A 27,955-nucleotide genomic window follows, 5' to 3' on the forward strand; every position below is an offset into this window, starting at 1 on the left:
AACAGCAACAACAACATCCTTGGTACAATCTAGAATCTTTATTATTATTATTTATTTATTTTTATTTATTTTTGACTGTGTTGGGTCTTCGTTTCTGTGCGAGGGCTTTCTGAAGTTGCGGCGAGCGGGGGCCACTCTTCATCGCGGTCCGCGGGCCTCTCACTATCACGGCCTCTCTTGTTGCGGAGCACAGGCTCCAGACGCGCAGGCTCAGTAGTTGTGGCTCACGGACCTAGTTGCTCCGTGGCATGTGGGATCTTCCCAGACTAGGGCTTGAACCCGTGTCCCCTGCATTGGCAGGCAGATTCTCAACCACTGCGCCACCAGGGAAGCCCCAATCTAGAATCTTTATACGCTGTGTGTATGCATCCCCAGAAACAGGCTATGATGTCTTAAAGAACAGTAATAACAAATTTATACTATCTTTATTTGCCTTGCATTTTTTGTTTTCAAAGTAATTTTACTTACATAATTAAATTTTATAGTCACCAAAACTATCATGGGAAAAGCATGACAGGTATCCTCATCCTTATTTACAGATGAGTAAACTGAGGCCCAAAGTTGCACAGCTGACAGACATAAGAGTTGGTATTAGAATCCAGGGCTTCTGATATGTGTTCCTGGACTCATGCAAGATCCAGTGTAAAAAGTTTTAAATTGATACTTTACCTATTATACTTACTAACCCTGGAAAGTAGCTTAATATATTTTAAAAGGATTTTCAACAACTTGGAACACTGAAGTGGTTTGGAGGAGGGTTTTAAGATGAGAATAAATTAACTTCGTCACCCCATTGCCTAAACATTCTGATTAACTGAGGTTTTACTGTATACTAATAACATTGACACTTATATAGACTTTACTATGTACCAGGTACTATTCTAAGTGCTTTAACTATACAAATGCATGGAACAAAGTGTATTATTTATAACAGAACTTATTGAGACTAACTTGTGCTGAACACCCTCCCAAGTGCTTTATATACTTTATATCATTTAATCCACAGAGCAATCTGAGGCAGCAGGTATTACTAGAGCCTGGAGGTGTTAAATAATTTGCCCGAGGGCACTTGATAGCAAGTGACACAGGCAGGACTCAAACCCAGGTCTGCCTGCCTCTTTACTGGTACTCAAACCCATGGTGTGGTGTGCATCTTTCCAATTACTGTCATCTCCAAATATTAATTATGTCACTCAGGCATGCTGGGGCAGTGTCTGAGTGGGGATGCTGGTTGGCTCATCGTTTGCTTCTTGAGGGACTTCTCAGTTTCACCCTGAGATTCTGGCTGGAAATTTGATTCAGTTGCTGAAAGTGGAAGAAATACAGCTTTCATGTTCATGCACAATTTGCTTTTTCATTTTCCATTATTATCCTGAGACTTATTGTAAATCACACTTTCCCATCAGTCCTGGAGGTTCTGATTATATTCATGGGTTCCAGCTAAGAGCAAGGGCAGTAAATTACTGCCACTTTGTTTGAAAATTTTTTTAGCCACAGTACATTAGCTGCTTTTGTTTGCTTTTCCACTGGTGGTGTGCACGTTTTTATTTCAGAATTGGTGTCTCTTGAATGTCTCAATTGTGAATAATGTAGCTTGCAAAATGGAAGGATTGGAGAAAAACTATGCAAGAGGGCGTCCTGTTGGCATCTGTAAGATTTTAAAGCATTTATAGCTAAAATGTGTTATCGAGTTCTCTTTTTCTCTCTTTCACACACACACACACATGCGCGCGTGCACGCATACATACACTCATAGACACTCATTCTCTGCCTTCTCCTGTTCTCTGCATTCTACATTTCACCCAAAGCAATTGCGAGGTTATGACCAATACAGTGACTAATATCAGGTAACTACCAAGAAATGCCTTCTTCCAGGCTTCTCTAAATGTTTTTGTTTATATAAGAGATCGATAGATCAGAGGGCCAGGAGACATGTTTTATTGTAAGTTTCTGTTCTAAATTTCCTGATATTTTCAGTAAGGAAAAAAAAAAAAGAAAGAAAAAAGAGAAGAAAACCTTTTAAAGGCAAAAATGGGGCTAATAAGAACCAGACCTGAAAGTGATTGTCAAAATGTCAAAAATAACTGCTTTTCCTTTTTTCAATAGCATTAATCTTCAGGCACCTACCTTTCCATAGACTCTCTCTAATGGTTTGACTTAATTCTCTTGCTGGGCCATCCACAAATAGAGTGGCTTCTAAAGTGATACTCTAGGTATATTTTAATTTCTTCTTTGATTTCTTGGTTATTTAGCAGCACACTGTTCAGCCTCCATGTATTTGTGTTTTTTATGGTTTTTTTCCTGTAACTGATCTCTAATCTCATAGCATTGTGGTCGGAAAAGATGCTTGATACTATTTCAATTTTCTTAAATTTTCCAAGGCTTGATTTGTGAACCAAGATGTGATCTATTCTGGAGAATGTTCCATGTGCACTTGAGAAGAAAGTGTATTCTTCACTTTTGGGTGGAATGTCCTAAAAATATCAATTAAGTCTATCTGGTTTATTGTTTCATTTAAAGCTTGTGTTTCCTTATTTATTTTCTGTCTAGATGATCTGTCTATTGGTATAAGTGGGGTGTTACAGTCCCCCACTGTTACTGTATTACTGTCGATTTCTCCTTTTATGGCTGTTAGCATTTGCCTTATGTATTGAGGTGCTCCTATGTTGGGCGCATAAATATTTATAATTGCTATGTTTTCTTCTTTGATTGATCCCTTCATCATTATGTAGTGTCCTTCCTTACCTCTTGTAATGTTCTTTATTTTAAAGTGTATTTTATCTGATATGGGTATTGCTACTCCAGCTTTATTGTGATTTCCATTTGCATGGAATATCTTTTTCCATCCCCTCACTTTCAGTCTGTATGTGTCCCTAGGTCTAAAGTGGGTTTCTTGTAGACAGCATATGTAAGGGTCTTGTTTTTGTATCCATTCAGCCAGTCTGTGTCTTTTGGTTGGAGCATTTAATCCATTCACGTTTAAGGTAATTATCGATATGTATGTTCCTATTACCATTTTCTTAATTGATTTGGGTTTGTTTTTGTGGGTCTTTTTCTTCTCTTGTGTTTCCCGCTTAGAGAAGTTCCTTTAGCATTTGTTGTAAAGCTGGTTTGGTGGTGCTGAATTCTCATAGCTTTTGCTTGTCTGTAAAGCTTTTGATTTCTCTGGGAATCTGAATGAGATCCTTGCTGGGTAGAGTAATCTTGGTTGTAGGTTTTTCCCTTCCATCACTTTAAATATATCCTGCCACTCCCTTCTGGCCTGTAGAGTTTCTGCTGAGAAATCAGCTGATAACCTTATGGGGATTCCCTTGCATGTTATTTTTTGCTTTTCCCTTGCTGCTTTTAATATTTTTCTTTGAATTTAATTTTTGATAGTTTGATTAATATGTGTCTTTGAGTGTTTCTCCTAGGGTTTATCCTGTATGGGACTCTCTGCACCTCCTGGACTTGAGTGGCTATTTCCTTTCCCATGTTAGGGAAATTTTCAACTATAATCTCTTCAAATGTTTTCTCAGACCTTTTCTCTTTCTCTTCTTCTTCTGGGGCCCCTATAAGTTGAATGTTGGTGCGTTTAATGTTGTCCCAGAGGTCTCTGAGACTGTCCTCAGTTCTTTTCCTTCTTTTTTCTTTATTCTGCTCTGTGGTAGTTATTTCCACTATTTTATCTTCCAGGTCACTTATCCATTCTTCTGCCTCAGTTATTCTGTTACTGATTCCTTCTAGAGAATTTTTAATTTCATTTATTTTGTTGTTCATCATTGTTTGTTTGCTCTTAGTTCTTCTAGGTCTTTGTTAAATGTTTCTTGTATTTTCTCCATTCTATTTCCAAGATTTTGTATCATCTTTACTATCATTACTCTGAATTCTTTTTCAGGTAGGTTGCCTATTTCATCTTCATTTATTTGGTCTTATAGGTTTTTACCTTGCTCCTTCATCTGTAACATATTTTTTTGTCATTTCATTTTTTTTTTTTTGATGGGTGGGGAGGTATTTGTATTCCTGTCTTACTGGTTGTTTGGCCGGAGGCCACTGGAATTTGCACGTGGTTGGGTTGAGCTGGGTCTTGGTGCTGAGATGAGGACCTCCAGGAGGCCTCACTGGGGGGGGTCTGAGGTTCTCTGTTAGTCCAGCAGTTTGGACTCGGCGCTCCCACCACAGGAGCTCAGTCCTGACCTCCAGCCTGGGAACCAAGATCCTGCAAGATGTGCAGTGTGGTAAAAACAAGAAAAAAAGGAGCAGTACAATAACAAAGAATAAAAAATAAAATAAAATAAAATTAGAAAGATAAAAAATATATTAGGAAAAATAAAAATATAATTGAAACAATTGCAACAAGGTAAAACAAAACCACAACAGAAAAAAGAAAAAAGAAAAAAAGGGGTGGGAACAAGTCAAAAGGAGCAGAACAATAACAAAGTATAAAGAATAAAATGAAATTAGAAAAATAAAAGATTTATTAGAAAAAATAAAAATATAAATAAATCAACAACAACAAGGTAAAATGGAACCCCAACCTAAAAGAAGAAAAAACAAGGCCAGAAAAGGCCTTGGCTATGGGAGGGCAGAGCTTGTGGGGGGGGGGGTGGAACTTAGGCAGGGGCAGGGTTTAGTGTGGGGCGGGGTCTAGGGGTGACGTTTAAGTATGGGGTGGGACCTAGGCACAGGACCCAGGCAGCCGGAAAAGTCCTTGGAGGTGGGGTCTAGGCGGGGTGAGATTCAAGTGTGGGGCAGAGCCTGGGCTTAGGACCTGCAAGGGGAGAGGCAGTACGTCCAGAGGGGGGGCCTCTGAGGGTGCGGAGTTCCAGGAGTTTGGAGGTAGGGCCCTGGGTGAGGGTGTGTGGGTGGGGTTTAGGCCCATCGCGGTTGCAGGGGGTCTCAGAGGGGGTCTCTGAGTGTAGAGGTAGGGCCCTGGGTGGGGGTGTAGGGGCGGGGCTTGAGCTCTGCACAGCAGGAGGGAGGCTCTGAGGGCAGAGTTTTAGGCCCGGGAGCCCAGCAGGTTCCCTGGTGCCCAAGTGGGAAGGGAAAGCGCTGGCTGCTTTCCCTTCTGTTCCTCTGCACCCCCACCCCCCACCCCGGGGGTCTCCCCCCGTTGCTGCTGGACCCCTAACCGTGGGTGGGTCCTGCTGGGTGTAGGAACTCCTCCCCTCCCCCAGCCGCCCCTTGGGGTGCTAGTCCCATAAGTCCGGCCTTTACTTTTGCTCCCCCTTCCCTCCCTCCCACCCCCTCAGGACCCGTGCAGCTAGAGGGGGCCTCGGTGGGCAGAGGATCAGGCCCGGGATCTCAGCAGGCTCCTGGGGGCCCAAGTGGGCAGGGGAAACCTGGCCACGCTCCCTTTTGATCCTCTGCCCTCCCAGTGGTCCCCCCCTTTCCCCCTCGGGGCGCAGGATCCCTTCCCCTCCCCCAGCCGCCCCTCAGCGGCGCCAGTCCTGTCCTGCCTCCACTTTTCCTCCCCGCTCACTCCCCCCACACCCATGTCCTACCAGTCACTGGGGGTTCCTCCCATCCCCTTAGGTGTCCGTGGTTCCCCACTGGTGCCTGGTAGGTGCCCTCGTTCCATGTCCTCCTAGTCTGCCGTCTTGACTCCACCCCTAAAGTGATACTCAGGTCCTCAGTAGCTTGCAGTAATTGGCGTGGAAGTTCAGAGGAGATATTTGTTTATGTTTTTCCAGTCACATCTTTTGATAAAGTGGTGAGAAAGGAGGCCCTGGCAACCCCGAGTCTGAAGGTCTCATGAGCTGGCATTGCCACAATGTTCACAGGATCATCCTAAAGGCGCTAGAAAATAATGATAATTATGCAGGGCCTAGGTGAGGGTGAAAAGTAACTGTTTTTTCATGAAATTCGTCAGTTTCTGAAGTGCCTTTGGAAAGGATTTCAGTGCACATGAAGACGGAACTTAAGTTAGAGAATTTTCACCCTTATTGATAATCTATACAATGGTTCTTTCATTTTTTTGGACTTTGTAATAGACACCTCTGAAGGAGGCTGCCTGCTTTACAGTAACTCCCCCATTGTGTGGAAACTGCCCCCTGGACCCACTGTGATGGGCCTTTGGCAGCCATGTTTATATTATGTAACCCACCTCTCTGGGGAGAGTTGATTGGATCAGGGAGAAGACACTTGACCCAGGTTAGGCCAACAGAGTCTCTTTCCAGAGAGTTTGGAATTGGGATTCAGAGACAACCAATCAGTGTTTGTGAGTTGCTGGTAGTAGGGCCATGAGATTAACTCGGGGGCCGTGAAATGACCTTCTGCTCTGTGTGTAGAGAAGTCAAGAAAGCCGATTTGCAAAAGAGAGGAGATTTAAGCAGATTCATAGAGAAAACCAGAGACTGGTGGTGGGAGGGAGAGTGTTGACCTGGTTCCCAGCAGCTTTCCAGGCTTGGTTCCTGTTCCTCTGGACTCCTTGTCATAATTCCACGAAAAACCCTTGCATCCTATGTTAAATTCCCTATCCACCTCACCAGTCCCTCCTCACTCTCTTAAACTAGCTTGAGCTAGCTTCTGCTACATGCAGAGTCTCAACAAATATAGTTTGACTCTCTCAAGCATGTGTTTGTTTGATTACAGAGATGGCCAAGTGAACAAATAGGTGAATGTTCATACTTTCTCTTTCATGACCTTGAATGTTTGAATTGGAAATGAATCTCAGAGATCTCTCAGTCCTATCCTCTCATTAGACAGATGGGGAAACTGAAGACTATAGATGTGAAGTGATTTACCCAGGATCACACAGCCAAGACTGGAGCCTGGACCTCCAGTTCTCAGATAAGCCAGTGCTCTTTCTAGGCTGGTCCCCTGGTACCATCCGTCTATCCATCCAACAAATACATAATGCACAAGCTCCTACTATATGGCAGGTCATGGGATCATGCTTTCTGTGTTCAACGAACTGACTGTGTGGTAGGATCAAAGTTCTATACACTTATTTTCACTTCATTCCATGGGGTTTCCCATCTGAAGGGCACCTGGCTACCTTTGCTAGCCTATCATCAGAGCAAATTCATCCAGGACTCTCTCAGAGTATACTCCTGTCACGTATTCTCTGCCTCTCTTATAGCTCTCTTTTTAAATATCTGTAATAATCTGTGTTCATCTCCTATCTCCCTTGGAAGCCCCTTGAAAGCAGGAGCTGTGTATGAATCATTACCTTCACTTCCTAGCCCAGACTCTGTCACAAGGCGTGTCTACAATAGACATCTGCTATCCTGGAGAATTTATTTCCCTCCTTAGAATCTCAAGTGGGAACTGTGTATCAGTTATCTATTGCTGGGTAAAAAACCAATCTAAAATTAATGCCTTCCAACAGCCATCACTTATTTTTAATATCTCTCATGGTTCTGGGAGTTGACTGGGCTCTGTAGCTGGTTCTTGTTCAGGGTCTCTCTAGTGGTCGCAGTCAGATGGTACCTGGGGCTGGGGTTACCTTGAAGGCTTTGTCATTCTCATGTCTGGTGTCTGGACTGAGAGGATTTAAACAGCTGGTGGTTGGAACAGCTGGGGCTCCAAGGGGCTCTTTCTCTCTCTCCATGGACTCTCCACAGGGTGGCCTCAGAGTAACTGGACTTCTTACATGGCAGCTGAAGGCTCCCAGAGGAACTACCCCAAGAGAGACTAGCAGAAACTATGTAGCCTTTTCTAACCTGGCCTCAGAAGTCACTCACATTGAATACATAGAATACAACATTCTATTCATCCAAACGGTCACAGAGGCCCCACCAGGGACAAGGAATGGAGACACAGACTCTACCTTTTGCTGAGAGGAGTGTCAGTGGATTTGCAGACGTTTCTGCATCTCTGCTTTCTACTTCTTCACATATTGGAGATGTGAAAGGATGCTTTATCCCTGGCCTCAAGGAGCTTGCATTTGAGTCAGGAGCCATGGTTTTCTGGCAACTGCTAGTTTCTGAACCCACTGACAGCTACATCCTTTCCAACTATTTTCCCACTCCTAGCCACAGTCACTCACAACGTTTGCTAATCATGGACTGGTGACCTAGGAGTTAGTCTAAGCAAGCAGGTAGGGTCAGGGTGTCATTTTATCATGAAATTTTTATGTGCTGGGTCATATGTTAGGCACTCTGGAAGAATAGACAAAAGGCTCACATTTGGGCCCTGCCAAGAAAGAGTGTACATTTATAGAAGTGTAACTTATGGAAATAATACAAAGGGGGAAAAGATTTAAACATAAAGGTGTACACTGAAGCATAATTTTTTAAAAGCAAAGAAATAGAAGGGGGAGCTAAATACTCATCTTTCAGGGTAATCCTTTCATTGTGATTTCTACAGCTGGATGTGCTCACCTTTCTCCGGAGCAGACCACAGCATTTCTTCTGGCATCTTCCCTTGTTCCAATTATTTTTATCAGTCTCTTTGCCATCAATACTCTGTGAAGTCCAGGAGAGATGGGACGGGTACCTCCCTAGTACCTACACAGGTGTTTAATAAGTATATGCTTATTTTTCTTCTGTTTTCCCCTTCTCTGGACTCCTTCCCTCCCCCAAATGCTTGCAGATTCCCAGCAAGAGGACAGGAAATCTGGGGTTTCTCTCCCCATCCACTCTGCTCTGACTCTTGCCCATTCTGCCTGACAAAATGCAGGGGACCATCGTGCCCCTCTGCCACAGTCACACAGTTCCCACAGCCAGCCCATTTTAATCTCACCTCCCCTCTCTCCCGAACGCCTTCAACACCACTGTCTTGACCACACACTTAGCTTTTACGCTCACTCTGACTTGTACTTTCAAATTAGATCCCTCTTCCTTCCTTCGGGATCTTAAGGGGCTCCTGAAGGACAGGGACCATATCTCTTCCTTTTAAAAATTCTTACCTGGGGCTTCCCTGGTGGCGCAGTGGTTGAGAATCTGCCTGCCAATGCAGGGGACACGGGTTCGAACCCTGGTCTGGGAAGATCTCACATGCTGCGGAGCAACTGGGCCCGTGAGCCACAATTACTGAGCCTGCGCGTCTGGAGCCTGTGCTCCGCAACGAGAGAGGCCGCGAGAGTGAGAGGCCCGCGCACCGCGATGAAGAGTGGCCCCCGCTTGCCACAACTAGAGAAAGCCCTCGCACAGAAACGAAGACTCAACGCAGCCATAAATAAATAAATAAATAAAATTTAAAATCTTACCTATTACTAAGCATCACCTCCTTTGGAAACCCTTCTCTGACACCTCTGTCCCAGAAAGCAGGTTAAGTTTCCCTCTTTTGTGGTCCTCTGTCACGCTAAACGTACTCAGATCACACTGGATCATGATTGTTCTTTCACTGTTTGATTCTATAGCCAGGCGGAGACATCTTTGAGCGTAGGCACTTAAATCCATTGGTTCATTTAGTCATCACACATTTTCTACATCTATCCAGAGCAAACCTGTGCTTGATTTAAGGTGCTTCTAACAATGAAAAAGCCTCATCTGATCCCCAGTGTTCAATCTTGTGTGTTTGATTGTTGCCACTTGCTGCTAAGAAAATATTACCCACTTCAGTTTTCATTCCAGATGGCTTAGTACTTTTCTGGTTTCTTGAAAAAGCGGTAGAGCCAATAATCTCTAATGTTTGAGGAATTTGGCTCCAAATTTGAGGGCAAAACCATTCCATTCAGAACAGAGGACATTCGGGTGACAAGAACTTCTCTGATGCACTGCCCTGCTAACAGGAGATCTGAGATGTGGTTAGGTCAGCAGATGCTTTCAGGATTTGAAACATAAATCCTGGGCAGTGAACGGAGATGGGAGGAAAGAGGGGTTTGTGTGCCCTTTCATGTTCCCGGAAGTTTATTTTCTGGGGAAACCTGAGACTTGGGTATTGGCCTTTGTGGAATGGAGTTGGAAGGCTGACTGGCACACAAAGGGACTCGGGTCCTGTTCAGTCAAGATGTGACTTGAGGAAACTGAGAGGGTATAGCTGTGTGGTCCCTGTAGGAAGAGAAATTCCTTGGCCAGAATGGCAACCTTTTTTTGGAAAACCACTCAGGATCTACTTAGAGCCATTGAATGCTTGAGAATTTGTTCTGACTGGCCAAGCTGCTCTTCGCAGCACGACAGTGAACATACACAGTGACTCGGTCTTGGAAGGCCCCGAATGTGGCTTGGTTCTTCCCACACAGGGCTCCCTAGCAGGGCTGAAAGTGCATCCGTTGCCTTTGCAACGGGCCCGAGCCCAAGAGTCAAAAGTTTTCCTTTTTGTTGTTTTTAAGTTAGAGCCTTACTAAGTTATAGTGAAATGAGGTAATGGCTGGTGGTTTTGCTGGTATTATTTGGTTTGGTTTTGGAGGGCTGGGAGAAGCTGCTAGTGATGCCTTGGGATGTAGATCTACCCTGTACCTGAAGAATTCTTAGGCCTGTGAATTTACTTACCATCCTAGCATTCAGCTGAAAATGGGTGGCGGGGGAGGAGGGACAGGAGAGGCGGGTTAGTTAAAAAAAAAAATGGCCATGTTACAGTTGGAATGGATGAAGACCTAGGGAGTCAGAAACAAGATTGGGACTATTTCTCTAAGATGCAGGGATCAGTTCTCAAGCCAGAAACCTTGTATCCTTGTGAATTTCAGTTAGAAGAGGCAAATCATATCAAAATCAAGCCATTGTTCTTATGGTTAAGTGTGTTTCTGCTCATCATTTCTAAGTATTCTTATTATTTCCAAATTTAAATGAAATATTTGCACAGGATCAACATGAAGTAATAAAATGATACCCCCAAATAATAAAAATGGTTCAAACATTGCGGTCAAATAGAATGGATACTCAAGTGAACCACCAAAGTCCACAAAAGTTTATAACCAAAAAAAAAAAAAAGTCACTAGAGTAACTTCGTTGGCAGTTGCCAATGACCCCGTTAGATAACCTGCTCCAGGAGTAAAAATAAGGGAAGGTAATGATCACAGCATCTTTGCATGACAAGGAGGTATCATCCAGATGGATTCAGGTGAGTTGATAGTGGAAGAAGTTCTTAATGACACTAGGGTGTAAAACAGTAAATTGAGATGGGACAAGTTGGGAGTGGGACCAGAAGGAGGATGGTGGGGAGAACGGGGTCCAATCCCAGCCCTGACCTGGTTATGTTGAAACCTCTATAAGCCTTGGTGTCTTCCTTACGTGAGGCTAGAAAAACCTACAGACATGACAGGGTTTTGGAAAGGATAAAATACGGTAATATATGTAAAGTGCCTGATAGAATCAGTGTTCAGCACATGTTTATTCCCTTCTCCTCCTACCTTCATTAATTATAGCTGGGACACAAAGTAATCTAAAGCCTGGAGGCCAGCCGCTCTCATTCTTTGTAAATCTTAACTACTTAAGAGGAAAATGTAGTTTCCCTGAGCTTTTAAGAGTCTATTTACATACAATTGGCCTCCTTGTAAAAATGACCTATTCTTTAAAACAAGCCTCTAAGTAGTAGCAAAGTTTTCTTAAACTTTTTTGAATTGGTAGGTGTAGTTTCTGTGCTTCCTAGGGAAGAACCTATAAAGGTGGCTCTCTTTTCCATGAGTCCAGATTTACAGGAGGTTTGCTCTAAGTGCACATTTGCAGAACCATTTCTGATGTATGTGAGTTTCCTCCCCCAAAAGGAGCTGCTTCGTTGACCATTTGTTGTCTTTGGTGCTATGGACATGCTTTTTGTTTGTTTGTTTGTCATAAGCTTAATTTATTCCACTTAGAGTCCTCTTCTTTATTCTGAGATAATGCCCCCACCTACTGCTTTTGCTTTTTAAAGGTACCTGGTTCACTGTAGCTATGGACACTCTTTAAACCTACCCTTGTTACTCAGAGGTCACAAGACTGAGCTCAGCTTGATGCATTAGTACTTAAACTTTTAAGAAAATGTGAGTGTTGGGTTTGCTGGGTTTTTTTTTTTTTTTTTTTTTGACTTTTAACCATCATGTCCCCTGGTCTACAGCAGCTGTGTTCAGCCAGAAAATGTTTATCTTCATCGAGCCATCTCTTTCCCTGACTGAAGATGTAGGCTTGAAGACTGGCCAGTTCAAGGCAAAAGTCTTGGTTGGAGATGTGGTTTCACTCTTGATCAGTAGAGTGACCTTAGGCAACATTAATGTCTCAGCACTGGTTTCTTCTTCTGGACAATGAGGAATGTAGTGGAGAATCTTCCTGGAGATTTTGAGCAGTAAAAACAGGGCTTAGCAGGAAGCCAGGTAAGAATCAGTGGTCAGAAAATGGTAGCAATAATTACTCTAGCCAAGTGTTCTACATTTACATTGCCTGCTGAGGAGAATCATTCGGGGAACATCTAAAAAAATGCTTATAGCTGAACTGCACCCAGGATCAATTAAATGTGAATTTCTAGGGGTCAGACCCAGGTGTCAGTGGAGTTTTTTTTATTATTATTCCTTAGGTGATAGTGATGTTCCATGAGGGTTGAGAATCTCTGGCTCTAGCTCCCTGTAGTGAATGTTTCTGATGTTTCAGAGAAGGATGATCTCATTTAACACCCACAGCAACACTTTAGGGTAACTAGAGTTATTAGCCCCATTTTACAGTTGAGGAAACTGAGGCTTAGGGAGGTTAAAAAAACAGCAAGTGAGAGATGGTACTCAGACATGGGGCAAAGCAGTCCAACTCCAGAGCCATGTTCTTAATTACCATGCCGCATTTCATTGTCACGAATAGCGCCTCTAGTGAAGCTCATCAGTGGAAACTAAGATCCACCATGTGGGGTCATCCAGTGGTCTCTGGCTCTCTCCATACCTTCAGCTTACCGACCTCCTGCTCTCCGTGTGTTCGGAACTTCCCAGCAGCCTCATGTCAGATAACGAACTGCGGTTATTCAGAAGTCCCCTGCTATTTCCACTGATTTTTATTAAATGCAGCTTGTGGCTCTGACTCAAGAATGTGCAAGCCGATTTAGATTATGTTTTGCATTGAGTTTATTAAGATAAAAAAATATTTCCTGAGATAGTGAGTCAGAAATATTTATGGTGAAGTGTGCTGAAAGTGAATGCAGGTTGATAGCATGAACAGAATGTTCTCTCAAAGTCAAATGCGATGACCTAACCATGTTTGGCAGCCTTCCTTTATGTTTAGCTAAGCATTTTATTTCATGTCGGGGAACCTCCTCCCTCTTCTGAATAGGATTGGTCCTGAAGGGGACTAGGATTTGGCATGTGCCTCTTTGATACTGAGATGCAGGCCGGGAGCCTAACTGTGACTGGCTCCCTGGCTCCCTGGCTGGGTTGCCATGGCAAAGGACTGTTAAACTTTTTATATCTGGGTTTCTCTCACCTGTCAGAATGGCAGTATAACTCTTGGCCCCGTCTCCCTCCCTGGGGGGAAGAGGAGGGCACTTTGAAAATTAAGTAATAAATGTTGGGAGGGATTTGTGAATGTGACATCTTGTCAAATGGGTAAGTAATAAATGGGGTGTCTCCAAAGCTCATTTGCCTGAAATACACTTGAGCCTTCCATTTACTTAATCAACCAGCATTTATTAAATGCCTGCGAAGTTCACCATATAACACATGGAGTGCTGGGGGGACTACGAAAAGGAGGAAATAGAGTCTCAATTCCCAGAGAGCTCATAAACTAACTTCTTTTTTCTCGCAGTTCACTTTTTAAGTTGATTAAGCGTCAGGATGAACAATGCCTGTGGTGTATTTAAAAAGCTCCTTCTCCATGATGACTTCCCCTTACATCATAAGAAACTGGTAGTGATTAGTTGTTCTCAGTATCAGTGGGTATTGCTGGATGGACTCATAAAAAGGGCAAGAATATTCCATAGTCCTGGTCAGGGGTAATAGGAAACAATGAAAGACTACAGTGTGGGTTTACTGGGAAACGGTGCATTGGCTAATATTACGGTCTCTGGTGTACAAAGGTCTGGGTTTGGGTCCTGGCTCTGCCACTTTCTAACTGCATGACTTTGGTCAATTACTTAACCTCTCTGTGTCTCATTTCCTTATCTCTGAAAAAAAGGGTAAGAATAGTGTCTACCTCAGGATTGTTTTCAAGATTAAATAAGTTAATGTGTACAAGGTACTTAGAATGGTGCCTGGAACCCTGTAAATGCTCAGAAAAATGTTAGCTATGATCATCACTTTCTGTGGGTAATGGAGGAAATGGTGGTACTGAAAGAATCCTGGCATTTTCTTTTCATACATTTTAAAAAGCATAAATATCTTTTTTTTTTTATTCAGAGTCCCAAACTTTTGCCCAGATCTACCAAAATCAAAATCACTTAGGATTGCCCCCAAATCCCAAGTTGCTTATTCAGAAATAGAAAACAGACCATGCAAGCCTAGCTTATGGTATTCAGGGCTTGAGCTAAATCATTTTGTTCTGAGAACCTCACACTGGTCCAAGACCCATAGGGGTGGCAGCGGGCAGCTGTGGAGTGTGATGGAAAGAGCATTGAGCTTGGAGTCCAAATCCTGGCTTTAGCTTTTATTAGTTGGGACAGGTCTAGGATAGGTCTTTAAGTTCTCTGAACTGCAGTTTACCCATCCTGATTGTGTAAAAGCAATGGTAGGTAAAAATTCTGGGGCCTTAGCATGAGTCAAAACAGTGGTAACAAACTGTACTAAACTGTACTAGAAGTTACTGTATTCTCCACCACCATACACTTATAGTTTAAAAAAAAAAAAAGCCAAAATTGTGAATCACTATATTGTACACCTGTAACTTATATAATGTTGTACGTCAACTATACTTCAATTTAAAAAAAAGAAAAGCCAGTTGCACTTAAGATTATCTTTGATGAAGCAGCAAAAATTATTAACTAAATCTTGACCCATGAGGCACATGTCTTTTTTAATATTTTGTATGGCAAAATGGGAAGTATACATAAGCACTCGTGCTGACTGGTGAAACGCTATGGTTGTCACAAAGAAAAGCATTTTATTACTTGAAAGAATGATTGACAATCAAACTATGGTTAGTTATTCTTGAAAATAAACAAAACGAGCCTGACACTTGAAGGAAACAGGAGATAATATTAGTTGCCAATAATAAAATTTGAGCTTTCCAGCAAAAATTTAAAATTTGGAAAAATTTTAGCCACCACTATGAGCTTGACAGTTTCCCAATCTTTACTAATGAGATAGATGGTGATATTAATGAATGTGATTTTTCTATATTACATGATTAAATGTGTTCATATCTGGAAGATCTGTGTAACTCAGTGAACCAATGTTTTCTAAATGAACAGGGCATGGTGTTAAAAAATCATACATGGATAAAAGATCTATTCAACGTGCAAGATAAATCAATCCATTTTAGTATAACAGATTATGAAAAATTCACTGGTATGGTTTCAGATTTCACATCACAACTATTCTTTAAGAAACTACCATTTGTCTGCTGGAGAGGGTGTGGAGAAAAGGGAACCCTCCTGCACTGTTGATGGGAATGTATTGGTGCAGCCGCTATGGAAAACAGTGTGGAGGTTCCTTAAAAAACAAAAAGTAGAGTTACCATATGATCCAGCAATCCCACTCCTGGGCGTATATCTGGAAAAGATACATGCACCCCAATGTTCATAGCAGCACTGTTTACAATAACCAAGACATGGAAGCAACCTAAATATCCACTGACAGATGATGGATAAAGATGTGGAATACACGTACAATGGAATATTACTCAGCCATAAAAAAGAACGAAATAATGCCATCTGCAGCAACATGGATGAACCTAGAGATTATCATACTAAGTGAAGTAAGCCAGACAGAGAAAGATAAATATCATATGATGTCACTTATATGTGGAATCTAAAAAAATGATACAAATGAACTTATTTACAAAACAGGAATAGACTCACAAACATAGAAAACAAACTTATGGTTACCAAAAGGGAAGGGGGGGGAGGGATAAATTAGGAGTTTGGGATTAACATATACACACTACTGTATATAAAATAAACAACAAAGACTTACTGTATAACACAGCATACTATATTCAATATTTTATAATGACCTATAATGGAAAAAACTGAAAAAGAATATATATATATAACTGAATCACTTTGCTGTACACCTGCAACATTGTAAATCAACTATACTTCAATTTAAAAATGTCAAAAAAAAAAAAGAAACTACCATTTGTCAAATTTTGGTTTAGTATCAAAGAATACTATCCTAAATTATCTGAGAAGGCTATAAAAATAACCCTCTCTTTTCCAACTGTATGAAGCCAGATTTTCTTCATATACTTCAACCAAAACAACATATCTCAAAAGATTGAATGCAGAAAGAGGAGAGTCCAGCTGTCTGCTCTTAAGCCAAATGATAGATCAATAACAATAGAAAACAATGCCACTCTTCTCACTATTCGCACGTGTATCGGGGGTGCAGGGGGGAATATAGTTATTTTTCATGACAATATTTGTTAACAAGTAATGAGATTATCTTTATTTTCAAATAAATTAGTAAACAAATATTTTAAAATTTTCTTTTGGGGATCCTCAATATTTTAAAGGGTGTATAGGGGGTTCTGAAACCAAGGGGTTTGAGAACTTCTGTCCTGGAACAAGGACTCTGGAGCCAAAATAATTTTTTAAAGATTTTTTTTTTTAAAGAATTACTGTTTTTTGGGTTTTTAATTAATTAATTAAATAACTAAAATTTATTTTTGGCTGCATTAGGTTTTCATTGCTGCCCGCGGGCTTTCTTTTAGCTGCGTCGAGAGGGGGCTACTCTTCGTTGCGGTGCACGGGCTTCTCATTGCGGTGGCTTCTCTTGTTGTGGAGCACGGGCTCTAGGCGTGTGGGCTTCAGTAGTTGTGGCATGTGGACTCAGTAGTTGTAGCACGCGGGCTCTAGAGTGCAGGCTCAGTAGTTGTGGTGCACGGCCTTAGTTGCTCCGCGGCATGTGGGATCTTCCTGGACCAGGGTTCGAAACCATGTCCCCTGCATTGGCAGATGGATCCTTAACCACTGCGCCACCAGGGAAGCCCTAAAGATTTTTTTTTAGGGAAGTTTTAGGTTCACAGCAAAATTGAAGGGAAGATACAGAGATTTTTTTGTATACACCCTGCCCCTTCACATGCATAATCTCTCCCGTTATCAATATTCCCCACCAGAGTCGTACATCTCTTAAAACTGGTGAAATTACGTTGACACATCATAATCACCCAAAGTTCATAGTTTACGTTATAGCTCACTCTTGTGTGTACATTCCATGGATTTAGATAAATGTATAATGACATGTATCCACCATTATAGTATCAGAGAGAATATTTTCACTGCCCTAAAAATCCTCTGTGCTCTGCCCATTCATTCCCCACCCCACCCCCCAGTCTCTGGTAACCACTGATATTTCTACTGTCTAAAGTTTTACCTTTTCCAGAATGTCCTATAATTGGAATCATGCCATATGTAGCCTTTTAAGATTGGCTTCTTTCACTTAGTAATATGTATTTATGGTTCCTTTATGTGTTTTCATGGCTTGATAGCTCATTTCCATAGTCTAGATGTACTACAGTTTATCCATTTACCTACTGAAGGACAGCTTGTTTGCTTCCAGCTTTTGGCAATTGTGAATAAAGCTGCAAACGTCCATGTGCAGTGTTTTGTGTGGACATAAGTTTTCAACTACTTTGGGTAAATACCAAGGAGTGAGATTGCTGGATCATATGGTAAGAGTATTTTTATTTTTGTAAGAAACTGCCAAACTATCTTCCAAAGTAGCTGTAACATTTTGCATTCCCACCAGCAATGAGAGAGAGTTCCTGTTGCTCCATGTCTTCATCAGCATTTGGTAGTGTCAATGTTCTGGATTTTGATCAGTCTAATGGGTGTTTAGTGTAACTCATTGTTTTAATTTGCGTTTTCCTGATGACATATGGTGTGGAACATCTTTTCATATGCCTATTTGCCATTTTTCTTCTTTGGTGAGGTATCTCTTAAAATATTGGCCCATTTTTTATTAGGGTTGCTTTCTTATGGTTGAGTTTTAAGAGTTCTTTGTATATTTTGGTACTTTATCAGATGTGTCTTTTGCAAATGTTTTCTCCCAGTCTGTGGCTTGTCTTCTCATTCTGTTGATATTGTCTTTTGCAGAACAGACATTTTTAATTTTAATAAAGTCCAGTTTATCTATTATTTATTTCATAGATCATGTCTTTGTTGTCATATCTAAAAAGTCATTTCCATACTCAAGATCATCTGGGTTTTCTCCTATGTTATCTTCCAGGAATTATGTAATTTTGCATCATATGTTTAGGTCCATGATCCATTTTGAGTTAATTTTTGTGAAGGGTGTAAGGGCTGTGTCTAGATTCATTTTTCATGTGGATGTACAGTTGTTTCAGCACTATTTGTTGAAAAGACTATCTTTGCTCCTTTGTGGTGACTTTGCTTCTTTGTCAAAGATCAGTTGATTATATATAGGTAGTCAACTGGACTCTATTTCTGGGCTCTCTATTCTCTTTCATGGGTCTATTTGTCTATTCTTTCACCAGTATCACACTGTCTTGATTACTGTAGCTTTATAGCAAGTCTTGAAGTTGGGTAATGTCAGTCCTCCAGCTTTGTTCTTCTCCTTCAGTATTATGTTGGCTATTCTGGATCTTTTGCCTCTCATATAAACTTTAGAATCAGTTTGTCAATATCCACAAAATAACTTGCTGAGATTTAGATTGAAATCTAAATCAATCTAAATCTGAATCAATAATTGTTTTGTCTCACTTCTACTTACTATGTGATCTTGGATGGCTTTTTTACCATCCCTGTGCCTTAGATATCTCGTGTATAAAATGAGGACAATAATAATGGTTTGTAACAACACCTGCCATGGTAATAAGTACCCTTTAGTACCCTTTTGGGGGTCCTCAATATTTTAAAGGGTGTATAGGGGGTTCTGAAACCAAGGGGTTTGAGAACTTCTGTCCTGGAACAAGGACTCTGGAGCCAAAATAATTTTTTAAAGATTTTTTTTTTTTAAGAATTACTGTTTTTTGGTTTTTTAATTAATTATCCTTTAGATGTTAGCTATTATCATCATTATATTGTATCATCATCATTGTCATTGTCACCATCATCATTATTACTAGTACCACCACTGGGAGACATAGTTCATTCAGAGACACAGAGCTAGAGGTGGAGTCAGCAGAATTGGAATTTTTTCTCTCTCTAGCCAGATTATATCCCACCTCCCACTCACCAGTCTGCCATGTCAACATTTGTGGTCCACAAAAGCAGGGAAAGAAGGATGAGAAAGCTTCCACAGCTCAAGCACACGTTGTCAGAGGTATTGAGTCAAGCCACTGAAAAAAATATTGTTAAAAAACAAAATTCAAGTGAACAAATTTTTAAAATCTTATTGGTTTTATTCAACAATTCATGAATCAGGCAGCATCCCATCTAGCAGATAGAAAGGAGTTCTGAAGAGCTGTACAAAATGAAAGACTTTTATAGGCAGAAAGGGGCAGAACAGGGTTGTTCCTAGCAAAGAGTAGATTGTTTGTGGCAAGGTCACTTTCTTTTAGGGCACAGCAGGGGTCTATCAGGCAGATCACCTCACTAGTGCTGACTAGGTAATTCCAGATTGATTGGTTTAAGAGTCCATTCCTGGGAGAGGTTGAAAGTGTAATTAAGTTAGGTATTAAGTCTCGGTTTGGTGATGTGGACTTAGCACAAGTGACTCCACTTTGGGCCTTTTTTAACAGTATGAATAGCCAGGTTTAAATGTACAGGCCAGGGGCTTCCCTGGTGGTGCAGTGGTTGGGAGTCCGCCTGCCGATGCAGGGGACACGGGTTCGAGCCCTTGTCCGGGAGGATCCCACATGCCGCGAAGCAGCTAGGCCTGTGCGCCACAACTGCTGAGCCTGTGCTCTAGAGCCCGTGAGCCACAACTACTGAGCCCAAGTGCCACAACTACTGAAGCCCGCGCCTGGAGCCTGTGCTCTGCCACAAGAGAAGCCACCGCAATGAGAAGCCCACTCACCGCGACGGGGGGTGGCCCCTGCTTGCCGCAACTAGAGAAAAGCCCATGTGCAGCAATGAAGACCCAACGCAGCCAAAAATAAAATAAATTTATATATAAATGTACAGGCCAAAATGCTTTTTCTGGCATTCAGATTCGGTCAGTACCTGCTGTCTGCTGTCAACTGAAAAAACTGCACAACCTAATAGCTGACAATTGTTTTATTTGGCAGACTTACTGAAGACTTAAGCCCGGGATACAGCCTCTTAGGTAGCTCTCAGGGACAGTTTCAAAGAGGTATGGGAGGAGCCAGGATATATAGGAGCTTTACCAAAAAAAAAAAAAGAAAAGCCCCAAAAAACCAAATGAACAACAACAACAACAAAACCAGGTAGTCTCAACATCAAAAGATGACTGCTAATTAAAGAAAAACCAGATATCTCAAGTTAATGAATTTAGTGCTTTTCTGTATGGGAAGATGCAAGAGCCTGGACTGAATGAAATTATTCCTTTGCTATGCAGCTTAACTATCTAGGGCCAGTAGTCTCTTTTTTTTCTCCATCCTGAATCCCTTCAGGGTGTACCATTGGGGTGGGGGGGGTAGAGGGAATGCGGCTATAGTGGCTGATGGCTCAATGGCCGCAACATCTTGTTTACTGATGTGGCAGGCGACGTTCTTAGTCCACACTGCCATCCAGTGCTTCTGTAGCTGAGGCCCATGTGGAAACTTACACTATTTCAGGAGGTGCAGACCGCACAGGCCCATGATCATGACTCCAAAGCCCAGGGAGGCGAGGTGACTGCCTGACACTTGCAGCTAGGTAGTGGCAAACTGGTATCAGGTCCAGTTTACAGATTTCCTCTGCCCTGGGCTGCTTCGCTGGGATGCTCAGGTGTTCTCTGAAAGAAATGACTAGTCCATAACCTGCAATGGTCACGCCAAGTGCTGGGTGTAGAACAGAGAGTGGGTCCCCTCGGAGGATCCAGATAGTTCTGGGAAGAGAATGGAGCACGGCCAGAGGCTTGTTAACAACAAGGCTGATAGCAATGATTCAGACATGCGTTTTTATTTTATTTTATTCCAGTCACAAAATGCTTTCGTGTTGTTTAGGCCAAATGTGTTTCTGATGCTTCCAGTCTTTGCCAAACTGAGGACCAGATCATTTGCTTGTTTTACTTATTACGTGAGCAGCTACAGATGGCAAATAAATTGAACATTATACTTTATCACTAAAAAGTTAGAACCAAGTTCCCTGTGTTTATGGCAAGTTTCCTTTGTTCAGTAGACACAAAGATTTGTTTACATTTCCTTAGTTCTCCCTGGAAACATACTGCTTGAGCCAGCTATTACACTGATGTCAAGATGCCCTGTAACCCTTGTTTTTGTTTTAGGTAGGTATGATATAGAACTTCACGGACAAATTAACCACTCTCGCCTGCAGCGTGTTAGTTATGTGATCTTGGGCAGGTGGCCTCATCCCTCAGATCTGTTCTGTAAAGTCAGGACTGGACATGGCCAGGAAACCAATCAGTTCGATGGATAATCATTCCCCATTTTTAGGCATAAGTTATTTGTGAGAAAAAGAAAAGAAAAAAATAACTAATATAATAGCAGAAACTTTCACATGCTGTTTGCTCTGTGCCAGACCCTATTCAAAGTACTTTCCATGTATTAATTAATATAATCCTCACAGTAGCCCTATGAGGAAGATATAATTCTTTTACTAATTTCACAGGTAACAAAACTTGAGACACAGACAGGTTAAATAACTTGCCCAAGGTCACACAGCTGATAAGTATCAGAACCAGGATGTGAATTCAGACAGTCTAGCTTCAGAGTTTGTGAGGGTTGATTTCACCTGGTGGATCAACCTGTACTAATTTGTTTTCAATAAATTTGAGCACACCTTCAGAGAATAGTTGAAATACTCCACGCAGTTACAGAACTCTCTGTCTCTTGGCTAATTTATGTTCCTAGAAGAAAAAATTTGAAGAACTGTGTGTCTGTGATTGTGGTATCATGCCAAGTAACTGGGGTTTGGAGGCAAAAGAAACAGCTTAAAGTTCCAGCTCACCCTTTTATATTTTATGCTATGAGGGCTTAGCCAAAAAGGTTGCTGGGATTTCAGTAGCAACTTCCTATGGAGGAAGAACCAAAGAAATAAAGTAGAATTGACTTTTGTTTTCTTGACTAAAACTCAACAGTCATGTTAACCCCTGAGATGCACATCTAGACACTGTCGTCCTGGCCTCTGGGGAGTGTGGTTGATGTTGGCTGGCTTTGATATTTAAAGAAGGTAGAAGTCTGGGAGAGGGAGCCAGGCTGTGGGAGTACCTGAGTGATGGCACCTCTGCCACTGTGGAGACCCCTCTGAAACCATGCAACTCAGATTGGGACTCGAACCCACACACCAGGACTCGAACCCGGCCAAACCCAGGTTGGGACTTGAAACCCACAGTCTTTTAATGGAGATCACACAGCTGGTCCCAGGACTTAATGAAGCTCAGGTTCTTGATGTCTTGTCGCAGAAAGACTTCAGTTGAGAGACAAAGTGATAGGTGAGAAGTGGATTTATTCAGAGAGAAACACACTTCACAGACAGAGGGTGGGCCATCTCAGAAGGTGAGAGGCCCCGATACATGGGGTGATTAGTTTTTATGGGCTGGGTAATTTCATATGCTAATGAGTGGGAGGATTATTCCAACTATTTTCAGGGAAGGGGCAGGGATTTCCAGGAATTGGGCCATGCCCATTTTTTGGCCTTTTATGGTTAGCCTCAGAACTGTCATGGTGCTGGTGGGTGTGTCATTTAGATGCTAATATATTACAATGAGCGTATAATGAGGCTCACGGTCCATTGGAAGTCGAATCTTCTGCCATCTTGGACCTAGTTGTTTCTAACCAGTTTTTGTCATGTCCTATGGCTATGTCATTCTTTTAAAGGTTGTGCCCTGCCCCCTTCCCTCCTGTTTCACCTCCAACTCAAAGCTGGACCCATGCTACAGAAAGGACAGGAAACAGGATGTAGCCTCAAGGAGAAGGGCCTATCAGAGGATATCAGGTCAGTGAGGTACCTGGCTTCTGGAGGGAAACCATAACACCAGCCAGAACAGATAGCTAAATGTTAGACCCATTAACCAGACAATCCTGGCTGGAGTTACGGGAAGATCACAGCCCTGTGGGTGTGTGGATATTTGTAAACCCCAGCTCTTCTTTAAAGAAGAAGTTTGAATTCTATCCCCACTCCTCAGTGTGACTCAGGCTACCAAAGCAATCTGATGGGGTGGAAAGAGCTAGGTTTTGGAGCCAGAGAGAGCTGAACCAGACCTTGGCTGAGCTGTGTGGCCTTGGGCAAGTCACTTAACCTCTTTGATCCTAGGTGTCCTCATTGTTGAGCAGCGATAACAATTCCTCGTCCCTTGTGGGGTTATTGGGCAGGTAAATACTAAAGTAAAGACCCTGGCATATGGCAGGACTTAGAGTCTATCTGTTCTTACTACTGTACTAACCAGCTTGGCTCAGTTGGACTTTGTTTAGGTGCTTGGCTGAGCCTGAGGACCCAAAGTCGTTAGTGCTAGAAGCTTTGGGCACAATGTACAACTTACTGTGTGACCACAGGGCAAGCCAGCTAATCTCTGAGACATCTCCTCTGCAGCTGGGCATCATGATAATTCCTGTGCCTTTCCTACCTCACGGGGTTATTAGAGGATAACAGGAGACAGAGTAAAAGGCATTACACAGAAGTTGTTATTATTATAAAAATAATAGAACATTGATTAATATTTTTGAGTGCTTACTTTTCGCCATATACTAGTTTAAATGCTTCCTATGCCTTGCCTGATTTAATTTTAATCCTCTCACAGTTTTGCCAGGTAGAGGGGGTGGAGCAGGGATTCACTACTAAGGATCTTGGGGGTACTTTCTGGGATACTGATATGTTCTGTTGTTCTATATCTTGATAGGGGCATTGGTTACATGGGTACATGAATTTGTCAAGACTCATGGGGCTGTGTAATTAAGACTGATACATTTCATAGAATATAAATTATATCTCAATTAAAAATTGAATGCATAGGATAATATATTGTAATGTGTTGTGGTTGACATGAGTAACATTATGGAAATAATTTCATTTCCTCACCACTTTGTCTGCCAGCAACCTGGCCTTCATAACCCTTATTATATCATCACTGACAGGAAGATTTTCAGCATCCTTCCCAATCTTGGGCCATGTGGATATAAATATATCGCTCCTACTTTTCCAGTTTTTCATACTTTCTCTCTTATCAAAAGTGGACAAACTGGTAGGATCTTTGCCAGAATGTTAAGACGGATGTCATTTTGGGGTGAGGTAAATTTTACTTCTTTTTCTTTTTCACTGTATTGTTTGAGTTTGTAACAAGGAGCATGTATTTTTCTTTTTACACTCTGAAACACAAGCTCATCTTGTCTTGGCCGAGAAAGTACACTTATCCATGGGTACCACATAGTCATTTGAAAACTTTGGGTTTTATACCATGGTTAGTAACAAATTTCCTTCCATCAGCAGACTCTATGGGTGATTGTTTAGTAGTCACAGGGTCTCGGTAAAGGGATGATTTCAACCATCCCTTGTCTGTCTCCACCATGCCGCTCCTGTTCAGTCTCTCTGTGGTCTGGGGCACACAGAGTGAGTTTGGGTTGCTTGGAGGTGCTCTCCAGCAGTCTGCCCTTCTCACCTGCCTGCTTCTCCCTGTGCACAGAGTCTTACCTGACCCTCGATGAACCGATGAATAACATCACCACGTCCCTGGGGCAGACGGCAGAACTGCACTGCAAAGTCTCTGGGAATCCGCCTCCCACTATCCGCTGGTTCAAAAATGATGCACCTGTGGTTCAGGAGCCCCGGAGGATCTCCTTTCGGGCAACCAACTATGGCTCTCGGCTACGGATTAGAAACCTTGACACCACAGACACGGGCTACTTCCAGTGCGTGGCGACGAACGGCAAGAAGGTGGTTTCTACCACTGGAGTCTTGTTTGTCAAGTTCGGTAAGCAGCTTCCTACTGGGGATGGCCTTTGGCCCTCAGCCTCCACGGGGGTGAGGAGGTACTGGGTGTGCCCAGCAACGCAGAAGCTGGTCCTCTTGTACCCATTTTAGAAACAAGTAAACCAAGGCCCAGCAGTTAAGTACTGTGCTCAGGGTCACCCAGCCAGTAAACTGCAGAGCAAGAGCAGAGTCCAGAGAGGTCTGACCTCAGCCCCAGTTCTAAGTCACCACATCCGTGAATTCTTCTCAGCAAGAATGTTCATTGTCCAGAGAAGTTGGGAAGGTTTCCAGCACGCAGGCCCCTTTTCTGTCCAGCTGCCATCGAAGAGCCCTGCCTGCTGTTGCCATCCATGTCCTCGTGCCCATTCAGCCTCCCACTGAAACTCGCTGCATCTCGTGAGGATGCCTGCTCTGACTCATTTTTTAGCCCTTGTCTTAGCATTTTTCAGGCTCTGAACCGTGGGATATAGACACAGTCTCACTGGTATGTTTTTTCATAGAGGTGGTTGGGAAAGCTGGAGCAAAATAATAAATTCCAGAAAAATAAATATCACCTCGGGGTGGCTGAGAACTTCAGTCTGTAATGGTTTGGCTGTCCTGATGCTCACCCTCCAATAACCCAGACTGACTGTTTCTTTTGTTTTTCTTTCATTTCTTCAGGCCCCCCTCCCACTGCAAGTCCAGGGTCCTCGTAAGTACTTATATCTTCTTTCTTGTCTTTTTTAAGCGCTTCTCCAGAGTTGCTAGGGCAAACGCAATGTTGTCCTCTGCTTGGGTCAAAACACTGTGTTTCCAGATTTCATTCCATTTTGCCCTGCCCTCATTCCATTTTGCTTTTTCTTTGCTATGAAGATTCATAGGAGACCAGCACTGGCAGTAATCTCAAGCATGGTAATGTTGATTCTGAGCAATCAAAGCAAAAAATCTACTTACATGTACTATTTTAAAATTAAGCTAACATTTAGTCACAATGGATTTGGTAAAATCAAACAAAAAAAATGAAACAGTGCTGGCTTAGGAACCTATACCCTAGTCTTTGCTTAAAAGGATCTGTTCTCCGTTTCTGCAAATATTTCTGATGCTTTAGTTATTGAACAGGTCATCTGTTGGGTGATCACTTTATTTTTATTCCCTTTAAAAAACTCAGAGGCAGAAGTTCTGACTCACCTTGGAGAAGAAAGCCTGGTGTCTGGATGAGAGTTACATGGAAGTTTGATTCATTTTGAGTCCCTTTTTAATAGAGTCTCAAGATCCAGTTTCTTTAACTGACACTATTGTTGATACATTTTTCCTTTTCTGGCTAAGGGAATCTCTTCTTTCATTGTAGGAGCATTCACTTGGCATATTTTTCTTTATGTATAATTTTTATTTGGGGGGGAGACCCATTTATTAAAACCCTTGCTCTGCAAGAAAATATATTCCATATTTTGTAGATTTCTGAAGTAAAACTTGCCGGGTTCTGCCATGAGAGCATCAAAATGCCTGGCCTTGACTAAACCAATGGCAAATACAACAGCCACTTAATTTGCTCTAATCCTCTCTGTGCCTCTTAATTACAGTGTGGGATATTTTAATATATTTGTGTGTCCCTGGAGGCCCAGTGGCCAACAATCCCATTAATAAAACAGGTAATGGGTAAAAATAAACATTGGCTTTCAGCCACACTGTTCTGCTATTTCATCAGCCAATTAAAGGCAACTGTTAAAAGAGTCTTTAAAATCACCCAAGTGCTAACTGCATTCTACTTGCTCAGGTAGAAAATGCTGATTCATCTTAAAATAGATCAGAAGTGTGGTTACTGTGCCTTGCATTTCTTTCTCTTTTTTTTATAATAAATTTATTTATTTATTTATTTATTTTTGGCTGCGTTGGGTCTTCGTTGCTGTGCGCGGGGTTTCTTTTTAGTTGCGGCGAGCGGGGGCTACTCTTCGTTGTGGTGCACAGTCCTCTCATTACGGTGGCTTCTCTTGTTGTGGAGCACAGGCTCTAGGTTCGCGGGCTTCAGTAGTTGTGGCACGTGGGCTCAGTAGTTGTGGCTCGCGGGCTCTAGAGCGCAAGCTCAGTAGTCGTGGCACAAGGGCCTAGTTGCTCCGCGGCATGTGGGATCTTCCCGGGCCAGGGCTCGAACCCGTGTCCCCTGCATTGGCAGGCAGACTCCTAACCACTGCTCCACCAGGGAAGCCCTGCCTTGCATTTCTTGAAGTTAATCTTTTTTTTTTTTTTTTTTTTGATGAACTCACTTATTGGTTGATATGTGGAATCCTTTTGAAGTCTTATGTAAGCAAAGATGAAAACTTTTGTTACTGGCTGTAAAAATGCTTCCCACGCTGGTACCTTATTTGTTCCTGTTAATCTGAGTTTCAAATGTTGTTGATAATCTGTATCCTAGGTTGATTAATGTGGTTCACTAGTCTGCCTTTGCTATTAAGCACTGGGCTGTTGACTTTCTACCTGTTGTATTTGCATCAGAGTTCCTTTTTTTAGTATCAAGATTATTTTTAAACCCTTTTATGTCCTTACTTGAAGTTTTCATTCTTTCTTTCCTGCTACCTTTCTGAGGAACCCAGTCTATCTTTCATGGTTTTTAATTTCATACAAAGATAGTATTCTGCTTTTGTGAGCTGCTATCTATGGAAAGGGTATTGAAGTTCCTTAAGGATGCTCAACCGTAGCTAAAAGTATCCTTTGATGTCAGGCACTATGTTTTATGTTAGCTGTCCATTTATCCATCATGTTAATCGGCAATAGCATGAAATGTACAGTTGCCATGTTTGCTTGTAGGGAGCTGCAAAAAAAAATACAATCAAAGTTGGAAATCCCACAGGGCCTTCTGCAGCTCAATCTTTATCCTCAGTTTGGCATTTTGATACCCTTTTCTCGCATTCCCTTAGAAACTGGCGATGTATCCTGCTTTTTTCTCCTTTCTCAGCTGCCACCACTTACCCTATCTCTTAAGAGTTCCTTTCTTCCTAAGACTTACTCCCAAATGGAATGCTAGTTCCCTTCTCTATCCTCATAGCCCTCAACAAGCAGCCAAACCTCCCTACAAGGGGAC

The 27,955-nt window shown here is 42.1% G+C and overlaps 1 protein-coding gene across 5 annotated transcripts in view; it reads left to right on the forward strand.

Annotated features, from left to right (window-relative positions):
• ROR1 (receptor tyrosine kinase like orphan receptor 1) overlaps window positions 1-27,955 on the forward strand; it is a 401,514-nt gene that overhangs the window by 248,173 nt on the left and 125,386 nt on the right. For all 5 annotated transcript variants that reach the window (XM_068540038.1, XM_068540039.1, XM_068540040.1 and 2 more), the window contains exons 3-4: window positions 24,614-24,901; window positions 25,561-25,591. In XM_068540038.1, the coding sequence (XP_068396139.1) occupies window positions 24,614-24,901; window positions 25,561-25,591 (319 nt within the window). The remainder of the gene's footprint in view (window positions 1-24,613; window positions 24,902-25,560; window positions 25,592-27,955) is intronic.

This window comes from Eschrichtius robustus, chromosome 3 (assembly GCF_028021215.1).
Source record: "Eschrichtius robustus isolate mEscRob2 chromosome 3, mEscRob2.pri, whole genome shotgun sequence".
Lineage (NCBI taxonomy): Eukaryota > Metazoa > Chordata > Mammalia > Artiodactyla > Eschrichtiidae > Eschrichtius > Eschrichtius robustus.